Source organism: Molossus molossus, unplaced genomic scaffold, assembly GCF_014108415.1.
Source record: "Molossus molossus isolate mMolMol1 unplaced genomic scaffold, mMolMol1.p scaffold_m16_p_8, whole genome shotgun sequence".
In the NCBI taxonomy this organism is placed as follows: Eukaryota; Metazoa; Chordata; class Mammalia; order Chiroptera; family Molossidae; genus Molossus; species Molossus molossus.
Window position 1 is genome coordinate 83,467,563 of NW_023425402.1, and position 17,139 is coordinate 83,484,701.

The 17,139-nt window shown below is 42.1% G+C and overlaps 1 protein-coding gene across 7 annotated transcripts in view; it reads left to right on the top strand.

Moving 5' to 3' along the window:
• L3MBTL3 (L3MBTL histone methyl-lysine binding protein 3) overlaps nt 1–17,139 on the top strand; it is a 109,204-nt gene that overhangs the window by 71,608 nt on the left and 20,457 nt on the right. For all 7 annotated transcript variants that reach the window (XM_036248674.1, XM_036248671.1, XM_036248673.1 and 4 more), the window contains 2 exons: nt 91–193; nt 8,404–8,553. In XM_036248674.1, coding sequence (XP_036104567.1) covers nt 91–193; nt 8,404–8,553 — 253 coding nt within the window. The remainder of the gene's footprint in view (nt 1–90; nt 194–8,403; nt 8,554–17,139) is intronic.

The following is a 17,139-nucleotide window of genomic DNA, read 5'->3' on the forward strand; positions in this document are numbered from 1 at the left end:
TCCTCCCCCCACCCCCATTCTAATTTGACTCTACAACCTTTTGGTTAACTGTGGCTATTTATTTATTTATTTATTTATGCTTTGACATAGGCCCCTTAGAATTAATGGAATCTTCAGAACAAGGTGGATGCTCAACCCTGGGATGTAAAGGGATTGGTCATTTTAAGAGAGCAAGACACCTGGGCCCTCACAGGTATGTGGTGCTGCGGCTCACCTGGTCAGATAGAGGGTGTCGCATATGTACAAGGAAATGGTTTTCATGTATACTGAATAGAAGTGAACTAATTTTAAATTCAGATCCATAGGAAATGTGGTTACCATGGTGATCCTGTAGCAATGAAGAGTATATCTGTAGTTAAATCTTCCCAGGAGAAAACATATTCACAGTTTAAAATAGATTTACTCTAGCTATTTGGTTTTTCTTGGCAACATGACTAGTATAGACACTTAGCTTCTGAAACAGTTATTTTAGGTTAACCATTAATAATGAGAAGAGGGCATGTCCTGTTGGGGAGATTTGTTTGGTAGAATATTATATGATTGGGTGACAGTGATTTGAATCCAAAGAGGTAATATTGTTGTAGTAGCAAAGATCACAAAAAAGCATAAATATGGTCAAATATGAGAATGTGTTGCTCAAAAAAGTGTTTTTCAATATTTTTCTCTTACCACTAACTAACTTAAAAAACAAACCAAATTGATATATTTGAAATTTGATGTGTTATATAGGCAATTTGGGACCTTTTCAGATTTTTAAAAATTTTTACTGAAATACTGAGACATTGCTGTGATTTAAGTGGGTTTTTTAAAGAACGAAAGTATTATCTCTTGAAGAGTGTATTAAATAACCTGTCAGTACAACTGCTCTAACTGCATGCTAATTGGATTGCCCAGTAAGAAAAACAATTCCTTGTTTATCTAGATTCTGCAGGTTGTGAATCCAGGTCTTTAAAATATCTAAAGATTGCACCCCCTGTTTCTCTGAGAGTTCGTAGGGATTGTAAAATTGGTGTGATTATTTTCATCTTTATATAGTTTTCTCTTCCTTTCATCTCTGTGACCTCTGTACAGTCCTGCTTATCTTCCTATTGCAACACTCCTCCTGAGTTATTTTTTATGAAGTTCAGTGCATTCTAGAGCAAAAAATCTGAGCATGGAAAGAATGATGATTCCATTTGCAAATATCCATTTAAAAATTCTGTTTGTTGTTTGTGTGATTGCAGTCCAAAAGTTATATGATTAATTTACACTGAGCTAAAAATACTGCACCTTAGAAGTTATTTAGTATTGCCAAGTAAAGAAGACTGGATTATTTTCAGACATTATGTAAGTCTAAATGCCAGAAAGAACTCACTAGCATGCCGAATTTTCATTAGATATTTATAAATTCTTTTCAGTAAATATTTTGAGCAGCAGTTTTCTTCCCCCTCTAATAACACTTATTAAGCATTAATTTACTCAGAGATATTTTACTAATTGTATTACATATATTGGATGACCTTCAAACGACCCTATAATATAGAACTGTTATGTGTTTACTCTGAATTTCTGGAGAGGCCACTGTGGCACTTGGAGGTGTCCTGATGCCGACTTAACAGCGGGCGGAGGAGGGAGCTGGGCAGTAGCCAGTCTGCCCGAAGGGTCTGTGCTCCACCTGTCAGGCAGTGCTCATGAATTAGTCCCAGACCCACCTTCAGAATCCCACCGACTAATGGAACTACATAGGGGCTGTGCATAATTGAAATTTAATTGAAATATAGACACAAAATAGTAACTGAATATTGAAAGTTTGACACATACTTATGAAAGATAAGACATTTTAAAAATGGATAAATACTTTAAACAAAAAGTGAATATTGACATTATGTTGTTGGGCTGCAGTTGAAAGTTTTAAAAAAGTATTCTTTTGGTCTTAATGGGAAAAAAAATGCACCTTATAGACTGTCCATAGTCTCTTAGAAGTGCTTTTGGCCCGAGCCTAGAGTTCTCCTGTCACTGCGAGGTCCCTGGTGGCAGTTTCACACCCTCCCCTGCACCAGGGCCTGGCCACTCCTTCTTCCCTGAGCTCACCTAGGACCTCTGAGGGTCCCCCTGCTGGCCACACCCCCTTCACAAAGCTTCACTGATTATCTTCGGAGCATTTCATCAGAGATGCAGTATTGTATTTGCTGAAAGCAGGGAACAGTGATGGGGACAGTCATGGAAGTCTTTTGAGGAGAAATGTGATAGAGCAATATTTTGGTATGATTGGAACCATAATAGAACATTACTCATTTTTTTTGGAATGAGAGAAGAAGTAGACCTTATGGCTTAGAATTCATGCATTGTTGAAGAAGCTGGGTTTAGGGCATCACTCATGGCTCTGTACGCACATCTGACCAGAGCCTCGGGGCGGAGGCTGCTGTTCAGAAACGAGTGGGCAGCCAGCTCCTGCCCAGGCCTGTCTGCCCTGTTCCCAGCCCTTCAACTGCTCCTCTAGGTCTCCCCGCCTCTGAGCTCCTGCGGACAACACTCAGAGCCCTTTGTCTGGTAGGACATGAATCTTTAACAGGCACAGCCTGTTTTCCATTTCATTAGCCGGCTTGGGGAGTAGCTGCTGCCTCGTGGATAGGCTTCGAGAGGCTCATCTCACTGGCACTCACTTTCGTCCTTGCTGAGAATGCTGTGTTTAAGAGGATATAATGAGAGAATTCTCTTTGGATTAATTTACTGACAAAGTATATAAATCACAACATGCGTTCTTTGCTTAGATAACAAGGAAAGTTTCTCCTCTAGCAAGAATAATCAGTTCTATGAAACATGTAAGCAAAGGCCTGTGTTTTGACTAGCATTTGTTATGAGCTTCTCTGAAAAATAAAATAGTGGGATTTGATCTAAGAAGTGTTTGAAATAGAACATATATCTCAACGATGGAATGTGAGAATGTGGTGTTTTTAAATGCTGAAATCTAAACGATCCATAAGTGAGTCGGATATGGATATGGGTTCTCGTCTCTAGGCACACTCAGTAGCCAGATTGCCTGATTCTGTCTCTCCAGGAAGGGAGTTTTCATGCTGCTTGCGTCCTGGTGTTTTTCTTTGCTGATTCATTTATTTGTTCTACTGAGAGGTCAAAGAATGGAGGGAATTTAAAGGAGAACTAAAATTAAATAAAGGCACATATTCTTCATAGCTACTGTCTTCTGAAGTAAGTCTTTCCCATGTAGGATTTGATCTTGGAGAAATTAAACAAGAAAAGAAAAACAGTATTTCCTACAACCTCTAAAAGATATTTACCAAAATCCATGGAAAGTTTTAAAATTAGTAACTCTGGATGCACACCTGCAAACTATAAACATTATATTAATCCAACACCCATCCATCAAGCACTGAGCCTGCCTTGTGCTGGATTAGGTGTGGCTGCAGGTGGGGGAGGCCCTGTTCCTAACGCATGCACGGAGTAGCTCTCCGAGAGAAGCATCCACTTTTCCTGAGGACGGCAGAGAGCTTCGTAAACAAGATGTATTGTGGAGTTTTTAATGCTGCTCTTTATATTCGCGGATGCTTACATGAAAGGGTTGTTATTCTTCTCCTTTTTAAATAATAACAGTAGGTAAGAATTATTGATGATTTCCTATGTTCTAGGTGCTATTTTAGTTTTTACATATGTTATCTCATTTAATCCCCCTAGCAACTCTGTGAAGCAGGCAGGCCTCTAATCCCCGTTTCACAGGTGAGGAAACAGGCTGAGAATGGTTACGCCTGTGTCCCAGACCAAACAGTGGCAGGACCAGGGCTCAGCCAGGCTCGCGTGGTACTGAAGTTCAAGTCTGCTTCCCGTGTCTCATAGGTTTTTGTCAGGACAGAGTGTGAAATGATTATGTGAGCGCGTAGGAAACTGAAATGTTGCCTCATTGTTTAGGTAAATAATTTTACAATTATTTGCTAGTGGAAGAGGGTACACGCTGATAAAGTGCTTACAGTAGAGAGCTTTGGAATCTTATGAATATATGCAATCTGAGGATCTGTGCAACAGTAAAGAGTTCTGTGTATCTGTGTACAGGTGAGTATCCATGACTAAATACACACGTGTGTGATGAGACACACATGACTTACCGTTTCATCACTAGAAACTTAGTACGAGAAACTATAAATTATAGCAGCCTAGTGAGTACCTACTCTTCCTACAGAAGTTTGATCAGCACCAGTGAATTTATAAAGTTTCTAACTTTTAAAACTGTAGGAGTATTGTAAATTTAAAAATGAGCAAATCGAACAGAGAGGTTAAATATTAGCTCTGTACGCACTAGCTGTGTAACAGCGGCATCTTGCTAGGAGACGGTACTAAAAGATGGATTTAATTGTCATGGGTTAAGGGTAAGAAAGTTCGTCGATATTGCAGGTTGCTATTAACTGATGCTGTGTGGTGAATGGTTAGGGGACAGCCGGCGTTCACAGTGTAACTCGAGCAAGAACTAAGTGAGAGACAGTGACCAAGTTCCCTTTTTAAAGCCTCTGTTTCTACATCTATAAAATGAGCAATAGAATAGGAACAACCTCCCAGCGTCGTGAACATTAAAGGAGGCAACACAAGTAAAACACTTAGCCCTGTCTTGCATTCAATGCATGGTCATTATTGTTATATTCTCATTGTACAGATGAGAAAGCAGAGTCTCAGAATTTGTCTTGCTTGTTACTGAGTAGTGGATAAAGCAGGTTCCTGAGCCCTCTGTACACTTCCTGCCCTTGAGTACCCTTCATTTGCCTTGAGGGCACCCCCTTTTCTTACCCCTCCCACTTCAGCAACAAGTGGGCTTCCCTCTCTGCCATGGGAGGTGTGGAAACCCATTTGACTTTTCTCGGGGTTCAGAAGAGAGGGTGGGCTCCCTGGTACATCAGTCGTCCCTTCTTCAGGTTGGGAGTTTGAAATTCCTCAGATGGGGGCAGCAAGGCACCCAGTCTTCTAGTCTGCAGTCTTGCCTCTAGGTTGTCCACACTGACATGTGGTCTAAGAGACAGAGTCTTCCTTTTCTTATCTAACAAATAGAAGAGGGGAGGTCCTCGTGGAGCTTATAAACCTTCTAAGTTGTAACTGTTCACTGTGGTGTGCAGCTGGGGACCCAGCCCTTCCAAGAACCCAGCGAGTCTGCTCAGTGTGGGAGTGGTGGGCGGGGTTAGGAACAGGACTCTCATTTTCTTCACTTTCTTCATATCTGATAAAAAATTGCAGACAGTTTTTCAGTAATCGTAAAGCCAAGTGTTTAATGGTGAGTAATATGTATGATAGTCACAGTGTTCGAGAGAGAGAGCGGCGTACCGTCAAAAGAACCAAAAAATTGTATTTGGGTTTTTTTCCTGCTGTCACAAAATGCAAGTAGACAGATTTGCCATAGAAATGCACACTATGAGGAAGAACGAATAGAATAGAGTCTAAAATGACTGTGATCTGTTCTGAGGCTTGGTTTTAATGCATTTCCTTCGTCAGAAACAGAATCAAGAGCAGCAGGAGGAGCTAATGGTATTGTTTATCCTTTGTTTTGGCAGGGGGAGTTTATTGAAGATGATGAATTTAGTTTCAAATAGTTTATTATGAGGCAACCCTAGGATGTTTGTATTTTGCCTGAAATCAAGTATTGTGGGGCGCCCTCTCCCCTAGGAGAGCCAGTGCCGGGGGCTCCCCACCCCCACCCAGGCCGATGTCCAGGCTCCCTCTTGAACTGCCTGATGAGCCCTTGCAGCGAGTCCTCGTCTGCTCTAGTGAGGCAGACTGGGTTTTGCCACTGATGTCTGTGAATCCCGATGGTACAAGTACTCCATGAATGATCCCAGGAAGCATGTGAAGGGTTCTTCTTCAAAGGAGACATCCTGGTTGGAGATGTATTTTCTTTCACATCATTGCTAAATGAGAGAGAGCCTTCCCAGCCTGCGTAAGATGAATAAGACAGTGTGTTCATTTAACTGAGCTGCTTCACTGCTGTGCTACTGGGGCAGCACCTCTCCTTGGATATCCTGTACGCGCTCCACAATCCTGCTGTCCCCAGACGGATGTCCTTTTATTCATTCTCGTCTCAAGGGGCGGGGGGGGGGGGGGCAAGGGGATGGCATTCCTATTACCTCTGAGTTCTTCAAGCCAGAAACCTAAAGGCCATTCTTACATCCTTCCTTCATGTCATTCCCCAGAGCCTGTCCCTGTCAGGTCCCTGGGAGGGATGCAAAAAGACACCATGACTGCCCTCTTCCCTCCATTTCAGCCACCCACGTCGTCATCGTCCTGTCCTTACTCTTCTGTAACGCCTCTTGCTTCAGTCCTGTCCCCTTGACATCTCTCCACAAAGCCTCCTGAGTTGCTTTAAATTGTAACTCAAACACTGTATTTCCTTATTTGAAGGCCCTCCAGTGACTTCAACTCAACCCCACGCTGAAAATAGGAACTCGAGGCTGTAGCACATCAGGCCCTACATAATGCTGTCCCTGCCTGCGTCTGCTGTGTCCCCTCCCCTCTCCCTTCGCTCTCGCCTGGCGGTTCTTGCTTCCCTCACACATGCCAAGCCTTCCTTCCCTAGGTTCCCCCTCTCTTCCCACTTCCTGGAAGATGTGGTCCCCTTCCTGACCTGGAGGGCACTGTCCAGGCTGCTTCGGGGCTCCGCACCACGCGTCACAGCCCAGTTCTCTCCTGTGTTCCGCTCTGTGGCATTTGTCACTATGCGAAGTTGTCTAATTTATTTATTTGTGTGATTGTGTATTAACCGTCTCACTCTAGAACATTGACCCCTTGAGAGCAGAGATCTTGTCTTTTTATTTTCCACTGTCTTTTCAATTCCTAGAAGGGTAATTAGCATATAATAAATACTTACAAAAACAGTAGTTGTTAAACAAATGAGTGAAATATAGTTAAAGACTGAAATTACCTGTCTTAAACCCCGTTGCAGGCTGTTGTGCAGGTTAAGTAAAGTACTTCGGGTGACTTAGCACAGTGCTTGGTGCATAGTAAGTGCTCCATAAATACCAGTTACTGTTCGTGTTACTGTTGGGTTAACATCGTATACATTTATGTCAGCACACGATCGTATGTTCTTTACTTCTTTTGCATAGATACCAGTATAGAGTAGCATGTAGTTAAAGAATACGAAGATTGTGTTTTTGCTTATAAGATAGATGTGATAAATTTTATAGGCTATTATCAGAATCACTTGGTAGCATTTTCAGACTCTTCCCTTTTTCTCTCGGGAGAATGTATCAAATTCTCTTGGTGGAGGGTAGACATGCTTAAAAAATTTCCCGGGGTGATTATCAGCATTCCCACTATCACCTAAACTGAGGAGAAGAATATATAGGACAATAATATAATTTACTTAAGGCACAGACCATTTTCAGATTTAAGGAGGCTTTCTAAAAACAGAGGGGCAAGCTAAGCGGTCAGTTGGAGGGGTTGATCGTGGATTGAGATACAGAGGGTCCAGTTGTTCTGGAGCCTAGAAAGCTGAGGCCCAAGCCCAGAAGTGTACTGACTTAATGTCCAGTTAGCAATTAGCGACCTGTATTTCCTTTGCTTGGATAGCAGGAATGACCCCCAAGTGGGATCTGAGAGACCAGCCAGCGCTCACTGATGGAAGTGAGCTAGATGGGACATTGTCCAGGTTGACCTCTGCTTCCTTTTCGTATTAGGGACAGGATCAGCTAGAGATGGATGTGTATTTTCTAGGCTATCAAGCGTATTTCCAGACCCGGAGACAGCAGTGCGGAGGAAACTCCTTCCTTTTGAGGGCAGCAGCTGTTACAAAGGAAGTTGAACATCGTGTGATGGCCCTGGGCCTGGAGGATCACTGTAGAAAGCAGATCCCCTCCATCCATCTGTCCGTGAATCTTCTCTGTCCCACCTCTGTCACCAACCCTCCTGGGTGTCTTAAGTATTCTGTCTTGGGGCTGATTGTTCCCAGGAATATGGACAGGCCTTGCCCTTGGACTGTACAGAGGGAATCCTATGGTGACCATTGCTCAGTTCCAAAGAGTGCATCAGATTGCTTCTAAAAATCTAGTGCAAAGACGTTCTTTCTATCAAAATATACTTAGAATGTGTTTTTAAAATTAAATGTGTTGGGATAACATTGGTTGATAACATTATATAAGTTTCACGTGTATAATTCTTGAATCCATCATCTGTATACTGCACTGTGCGCTCATCACCCCAAGTCTGGTCTCCTTTTGTCACCATGTCTTTGACCCCCTTTACCTTCTTCATCCTTCCCACCCCCCAAACAAACAAAGCTGTGTTTTAAAGATAAACATTTCATACTGTTTAATAATACATATACATATATGTAAATATATGTCACTTTCTCAGTTAAGTTTTGGAATTTTATATTCTGCCATTTCAGCTGGTAGAAGTGTTTTCTAATGGGAGTGTTCTTTTTCTTTTCATATTTAGTGCTGCCAACTGTCCCTATTCAGAAATCAATTTAAATAAAGACCGCATTTTCCCAGACCGCTTAAGTGGGGAGATGCCTCCGGCTAGTCCATCATTTCCAAGAAGTAAAAGGACAGACACAAATGAAATCTCCTCATCTCCTGAAATCAGGTAATTTAAGTGATGATGCTAGTGTTGTTTAGAAGTACTCTGGTAGAAAGAGTTTTTCTGTCTTAGATGTTTTATGCTCTATGGTAATATTTTCTTGTTCGTTATTGAAAATACACCTGATTTAATGTGCAGTGATGTTGGGGATTAGCACTTGAACTTTTTTTTTTTTTAATTAGGGAGAGTTTATACAAGCACACCTAAGTCAGGCAGGATTTCTTAACTTCTTTTAGTTGAACTTGTTGTTGAATGAATTGGTCAGTATTTATACAGAACTGTTTTTTATTACAAAGATGGCAAACTTTTTGTGAAGAAGGGATATTATTTCTTTTTTAATGCTCATTATATGTATGCCAAGTACTTATACATCATTTCATGTAACTTAAAATGTTAATTGCACTATAAGCTCAGTCATTTAGTTTTGATTTTATTTATGGAGTTGGGTTGGGATGTTTAAGCCTCTGGGTTCTATTAAGTAAAGAACTAAGTTTTGTGTGATATATCGTAAGTGCTCTGTGCCCTTATATTGACTGAGGACATTACTAAAAGAAACAGCAGATTATTAGGAAGGTGCTCCTTAATGCTTCAGTTTGGAGGGTTTCTTTTATGGAGTATTTTAAAACCTAAGGCAACATAGTCCTTTGTTTACTTTAATATTTTATTACTTTCACCCTGATGGATGACTGTGGATATTTGAATCGTTGCACTTGGTGCTGGATTCACAGCAGTGTTATTGGAGCAATGGCATTTCAAGTTATCAGCATCCTTCTAGAGAAGCAGTTTTGTCCTGTGCATGGGGAGGGAGAGCTGTAACTGCTTTACGTATTAACAACAGTGATGATGTTTTTATCCTCCAAGCTGTGACTAATATAACATGAAGGCATTTTTACTCAACCCCACACCTTAAAATGAGGAGATAGCTCTTGAAGAAATGTACCCTAGGACAAATAAAAGTACTAAATCACATAGCAATAATTACAAGTACAGAGTTCATTGACTTACAAGGTCAGTGTATGAATACCCAGAGTTTTAGATTTTTCAAACGCCAATATAGTGCTTAAAACATCAGCAGGGTTCTCCACAGGGCCAACCTGCAGGCACTTCAATAACGGTCTGGGCTCTGGGCCAGGTACCGGGGCCAGAATCTCAGAGCAGAAAGAAGAGGTCACGTTGGGTGATTTCTTAGAGTTCTTTCTAACCCGAAGTCTGTGTAAGAAAGGAGTGATTTTTACGGTGGATCTAATCATTCTAGTGATCTCTCTTCTGTGAGGGTATGGTCATAGTTCTTCATGTCATCACCCATGATTAAGGAGACAAGCTCAGGTTTTCTCTAGTAATCCACAATACCTGTCAGATCTGAATATTTTTTACATTACATATATTTTTAGCCCACACCATCTGAGTCAGTAAATTCTGACCCGCCATTACTTCTGTGTGAATGAATACCTACATTTATTTGTATTACATCTCTTTGAGTGAGGTGCCTTTATTTTGGGGTGCCAACATTTGGTAAATGAGAGTCACATTATTCGTGATTTTAAAAGCGTTGTTCAGATTTCTTCTCATCTTCATCTTTTCGGACTTACTATTTTTATTTTCTTTATTTATTGACCTATTTAGTGTGTGTGTGCCTAGATGTAACCTGAGAGATTAAATTAGTTACATGTAGTCAGAGGGAACATGAGGGAGACCATCCACATGACCCCTAAATTTTTAAGGTAAATGCTTTTTACCAAGATGGTGTTCTTCTCACTTTATTTTTTTACACTGAAGTATTTTAAATAAATTATTACGGACATCGTGGATTCCAACCTAAATATTTCACAATGTGTACTCAAAAAAACATTTTTCAAAATAAAAAATTTTATTTACTCTTTTATATTTTAAATTTCTTCACTATAATTCCTATTTTTTCATTTTCAAAGTAAATACATTTGTTGATTCCTGATTTCTTTAACTTGGACTTAAGATAGGGAGCTATCCAAAGCTCTGAGGACAGTGACTAATAAGTAATAAGTCCTCAATAACTGTTAGTTTGTATAATGTTGCCTTTGTTTCACAGTATTTCTTTTATTCCCAAGCAGCAAAAGAAAGGTTGGTCCGTTTCTAGGTTAAACTTTAATAGAAAACCTCAAACAACATGATGCTCGTAATATCAGATTACTTTCTGTCTGCTTTCCCATAAGCGTTGCTCACATGGATGTAATCACCCACTCAGGATATAATATTCTTTCTTTGCATGATTCTGAGCAACTTGCTAAAATTTGTTCGCCAGATTCTAGTGTTTTGTTTTATTTTTAATGCGCTCGGACACAGCCAGAAGCCAACCCTGAAGCAAAGACTTCATGACAGGTTGTTTACTTGGAGGTGAGGGAGAGACATCAGTGGGGAGTGAGGCAGAGCAGGGAGGCGACAGCGGTCCAGGCGTCACTGTCATACTGGTTAGCGCCGCGGACATCTGGAGCGCAGTCCTGCTGGGGACGCCGGGAGTCTGTGTACAACACACGGCTTAGTTTTCCCACATGCGGGTGAGGGAGCTGCGCTATTTAAACAGCAGTTCCCTTCAGTCACGGGGGAGGCTGCGGGGAAGGAAGGACACGTTAATCCCCAGCACATCTGTCCTGCTGCACAGCGGGCAGAACAGCCAGAACCCAGGTTCATCCTGGAGGAGGGCGAACAGGTGAGCAGGTGGAAGTCGCAGCTGTGCGCTCAGGTGGGATAAGCAGCCAGGGACGTGGGCGGGACACTGACGGTGCAGGCTGTGCCATTCCAGTCACCTGTGCCAACTGCCAGACAGTCACCAGAAGGAGCAGTATGCTGGGCTTCTTATCCGGGAGCTGACATGATGGATGAATCAACAGTGTGAGGAAGGTGAATGTCCTTTCATCCCAGAGCATTATTTTAAGGGCCACCTGCTCAGGATAGACGCGTGGACAACTGTTCCGCAGCAGCAGTTCCCAGACGTGGCTTCACGTCAGATTCCCAGGGGGTCAAAAGTTCAGAGTTGGAAGCTTGGCCCCCCAGATTCTTCCAGACTGGAGCCTGCGAGTCTGCATTTAAAAAATTCACCTGGGAGTGTATCTCCCTGCTTAAAACGTCCACTGGCTTTGCATTACTCTTAGCGTTTAGACCCTCATTCTGAATGTGGCCCTTCAAGCCCCGTATTACCTGGCCCCTGCCCGACTCTCCACCTTCATCTCTGCCGGGCTCGTTTTTAAACGTAATGCTTCAGCCACCCTGGTCCTCAGACATCTTTTCTCTCTGCCTGGAACCACCTCCGAGCTCGCCTCCCCTCGTGCAGACCTCAGGTTGACCCTTTTCCTCAGGGACGCCTACCTGCTGCTCCACACTGTAGCTCAGGCTCCTCGTCACATGCTGTCCTGTCTCACACCTGGCGCTGTTGGTGGTCTTGTGTGACGGTTTCTTCCGAGCCCTGCTCTGTGATGAGTAGCTCCACCCACGACAGCTGAGGCCCTCCCAGCCCCAGCACACCGCCAGGCACAGTCAGGGGCGGGGCAGCCTGGAGTCACCCACCGGCCGTCAGAGGGCACACATCAGTTACACAGCCACTGCTCTGTCACCTGCTTTTGTTTCCAGAAAAACTGCCTACTTTCTCAACTTTGTAAGATCTCCAGACTAGATATCTAAGGAGTAATTATTAAATGATGTAACAATTCCCCCAAATACGCACCTACACTCTGGTAAATTAGAGCTTCCCAAACTGTTGTTAACTCCCGGGCTACGCAGAAAATGGTACCAGAGCAATGACAACTTGCATGTAGCCGAGGAAAAGGATGGGGCTGCCTTCCTGTGACCATCACGCCTCCTGGGAGGGTGACAGGGATCAGCGTCCAAGCTCAGGGCATCCTGGGGTATACTGCTCCACATTAAGATGGCTGCACCCTGAGGCCTTTGGTAGGTGGGCTGGATGGTTGGCTCTCTTCCTGCAGTGACTTTTTTTATTGTTTGCTTTTATTTTTATTTTTTTATCCTCACCCGAGGACATTTTTTCCAGTTTTTTGTTCAGGTAGAGTGGGGGGGGGGGCATTGGCGTGAAAGGGACACATCGAGTGGTTGCCACCCGCATGACCCAACCAGGGCTGGGGACAAACTGCAACTGAGGTACATGCCCTTAGCGGGAACCGATCTCGGGTCTCTCTGGACCACAGGCCGACACTCTAACCACTGAGCCAAACCGGCCAGGGCCCCGCAGTGACTTTCAAATGGGTGGTCAGGTTAGGAGTGAATTCCCAGTGCGTGTTGAGATGGGAATGTGAGGGCACAGTCGCTCATCAGACGTGGGAGGAGGGTCGGTGCTGTGCCGGGCGCTTTCGGTGGGAAGGTGTTTTCCTCCCTTGGAGAGCTCACGTCTGCCCTCACAGAGGTGGTCTGTGTGACCTGGCGGCAAGGTGGTTGGTCCTGGCGCTGCCAACCAGTGGAGGGGCTTTTCCTGGGGACTGGTACCTTCAGTCTCTACGTGTCTGCAGCTGAGTGAAAGAATGTGTATAGTCCTCTATATGTCTTAATGACACGTATGGGCTCAATTTGTTTTGCATCAGAATCATCAGATGCTTGTTAAAAGGCAGCTCTCATGGTACCGTCTCCAGAGACCCTGATTCAGGAAATGTAAGGTGCTGCACCCTAGTTCATTTTATTTTTATTTTTTAAAAATATGTTTTCATTGATATTTTTAGAGAGGGGGGAAGGGAGAGAGATAGAAACATCAATGTCAGAGAGAAACATCAACTGGCTGCCTCCTGCATGCCCCCCACTGGGATCGATCCTGCAACCCGGGCACCTGCCCTGACCTGGAAGCAAACCAGGACCTCTCGGTCCATGGGACAATGCTCAGCCCAAACCCACTGAACCACACCAGCCAGGCCCTAGTTCATTTTGTAAAAGCACCCACAGGTGATGGATGTGAGTAATCTATAAACCAGCCTTTGAGAATCATTGAATATAAAGGCCCTTCTCTGGAGTAACAATTCACAGTGTGTTACCTTTGAGAACATTTCATCTATCCCATAGTCTCATTCTTGTGAAATCCATTCTGTAGCTGTTAATTTCTTTCTATATTAGGTGCTAGCTCTATTAAAAATCCCTTAATGTTTTAACCATAGGAATACAATAAAGCATTTAAAAAATACCTGCTAAATGCTTGTATTACCTTGCAAGGCATGTAAATGCCCATTGCTAACTTAAATGCACTGAAACATCCAGCCTACTCATTTCATTGTAGGGCTTTACCACGGTCTTTCAACTTGTAGGACCTGTGTTTCCACTCTGAGAAATACATAAAGCAGTTGCAGAAATTGCAGCTATCAATCTGATTTATAGTTTTAGGATGAATCAGACTGGCCGCTCATACCCAAGAGCCAGTCTATACCCCTATACCCCTGAGGCGGGCTCGAGTAAACAGATGGGAAAACAAGCTGACATAAAACTATGGACATGTACAGATCTATTTATTTTTCAAAAACTAGAACATCAAGTAGGATAAAATTAATTTAGAGGCCAACGTTCTAAAAGATTTCAAAAGTTAATTATCTTCAACAACTGTTCTGCCTCCTAAGATTTTCTGAGCCTGAGGGCTTGATATTGCTGATTGGAGAAAGCCCTGTCAGTGGGTAGGTTCCCTGCCTGGTCTGAAGCTCTCCCCCCTCTTTGACGTTGGGCTGCCAGATACGGGTTGGGAGCTGTGGAAGTTTTAAAATATTCCAGCTCTTGGGAATCTCAGTCAGATCTGTGCAGTTATTTGTGTACACCAGAGAGAAGCTCAGTTTTAGTTAAAACACTCAGTTCTGATGCCAGCCGCTGTGACACCAAGGCAACCATTCAGAGTGAAAGGAAGAGATGACTGTTACCATTGCGTGCCTGTGCCGCTGCTGGAACAGTGTTGTCACAGGTTCTTGTTTTAGCTCCTGGAGTAGCACTAATTCCTGCCTCGGGAGACTTCCGTATAGTAGAAAAACACTGACTTCTCTTTTCTACAACAACACAAAAGTAATGCAGTCTCACTCTTCTTATGATACCCAATCTTAATTTCCCAAACCTCACTTTATTGGTTAGGGCTTTTCATTTTGTGGGAATGGATGAAATTAATTGTTAGACTAGTTTTTCTGCAGTTTTTTTCCTTGGCATCTTGGTAATATCTACCATATTTTCTCATTATATTCCTTTTCTTTGGTAACATATGTTCCTTATGATAAATTATAATATGATAGGCTTATTAATCAAAATGATTTCTTTATAGTCATTAAGTAAACAGTAAACTGTGTTTACCTCTCCTGGGCCATGTTTTATGAAAACACTATTTAAACTGTTGCTAATGTATCATCTCAAAAACAATTTAATTTTAAAAACTCTTTATTCAGCCCGGCCGGTGTGGCTCGCTGGTTGAGAGTCCACCCATGCACCAGGAGGTCGCTGGTTCAATTCCCGGTCGGGGCGCATGCCCAGGTTGTGGGCCCAACCCCCAGTGGGGGGCATGCAGGAGGCAGCCAATCGATTATCTCTCTCATTGATGTTTTTCTCTCTCTTCCTCTCCCTTCCTCTCTCTCTCAAATCAATAAAGAAAAAATATTTTAAAAAAAACAACAAAAGACTCTTTATTCAGCTATCACCCATAGACAACAAAGTTTTAATTCCTCTGGTTTTTCCATCTTTTCTGGTTCCCTTTTAAGATGATGACCTCCTTGTCTTGAAGCTGTTCAAGCACGGTCCCTTCCTTCTTCATGTATACAAGGCCTTTTAGGGACAGTTCAAGTGCTTTTTTTTTTTTTTTTTAATAATTCCTCTGAGATATGATTCTCATTGCCTGAGATTCTTATTCTCTGAATTTTCACCTGTGAGTGACCTCAGCCCAGAAAGTAAGGGGGGAAGGCTAGAGACATGCAAAGGGACATTCTTTTAACGTTCAAAACAGAAAACCCTCAATGTTTTACAGCTCTCTCTACATTCTCTGTGTCCCCACTTGTTACCAGGACTACAGGCACTTTACCATTCTAGCAAAGCCCCGATGTGACTAGAGTGAACTATTCTGGAAAGAGAAAGGTGGGGTTTTATTTTAAGCTATGAGACAAACCCAGCTCATGTTGGATTTAGAGGCAGTGGCTTCAATCTCTAAATTGAAGCAAAATTATTGATTGTGTCATATTGTTCAAGTATTCTTTTTAACAAACTGGAACAGATTGAAACATAATTGGCTAAGGATTGCTTTTAAAAGGAAAATAAATAAACTTGAGGAAATACAGTTGTTTGCATTGAGATGCCATCCTGTTACTATGTATTTACTCTGCTAATGTTTGTTTGGCTAATATTTACCACAAAGCATCATTAGAGTAAGATAGTAAGACATCTAAAGCCTGACACATAATTACAGAGAAAAACAGAGTGCTGACTCATGAAGACTACATTTTTCCATTTGAGTGGATTCCACTATCTTAATTAACAGCCTAGAGAGTCTCTTGAGTAAGATTTTAGCTATGATTATATTTCAATTCGAGCAAAAAAAAAAAAAGAAGTTGAAATATGGTTCTTGGAAATTCTAAAATCCCGAGAAAAATCCTTGTTTTTCAGGTCCTTTTCCAGGTGCTTTTGGCTGCATTAGGTCATTTAGTCCTCAGAACGCCTTACATGTGGTAGGTGTTGTTACATCCCTGTAGCTCTCTGTTCGCAGGTGACACAACTAGTAAGTCGCAGACCTGGATTATAACCCAGGCAGTCTGACTGCAGTCTGGCTCCTTAACATTACTCTAAACGCTGTTTTAAAACTTGAGGAAAATAGGTTACTTACAGAAAACAGTTGTTAGTAGATAATTTTATCCTAAAATATAGTTTTAAAATAATAATAGCTGCCAGTTACATGCTCCTGCTTATATGTCTGACGGTGTGCTAAGCACTTTCTAGACATTATTTTATTGAGTCCTCAAAATGCCTGTGAGGTAAAGGATTTATTGTCCTTGTTTTATAGATGGTGAACTAGGGAAGTTAAGTAACTTGCTGAAGGTCAGACCAAACTAGTGAGTAGCAGAGCTGAAATTTGAACCAGGTCTGTTCACGTCCAAAGGCCATACGAATAACCACTCTTGGCTGGATTTTCCGTGTTATAATTCACTTCCCCTGTGCCTATCAGCTTCTATTCTCTTCCGAAATGAAATTGTTGGTAATGAAAAATGTTGATCAAGAGAAGGTCAGGGTTTTTGTAGAGCAAAATTTTAATATTAAAATACAGCTTAAAATATTCTTGGTTGTCATATTCTTGGTTGTCATTTTTTAAAATCTCTCAAGAAGCATATCTAATACTGTGTTCCAGCATGTATTATAAATTACCCCAGAGTCTGACATTCTGATATGAACCTACTTTGTCTGTCATTGGAAGACTGTGCTGCCAGGAAAACTTTTGCCTGGGAAGTTGAAATTCTAGATCAAGGATTTCATTTTTGCATAGAGAAAGAAATCCATCACAGTACCTGTTCAAACAGAATGGGCAATGACATTCCTAACCTTATAGGAGAGAGGAATACTGGTTGCCCAGTTGAGGAATTTTTTATTTAAAGTAAAAGAAGGTTAATGAGTCAAATTCTTAAT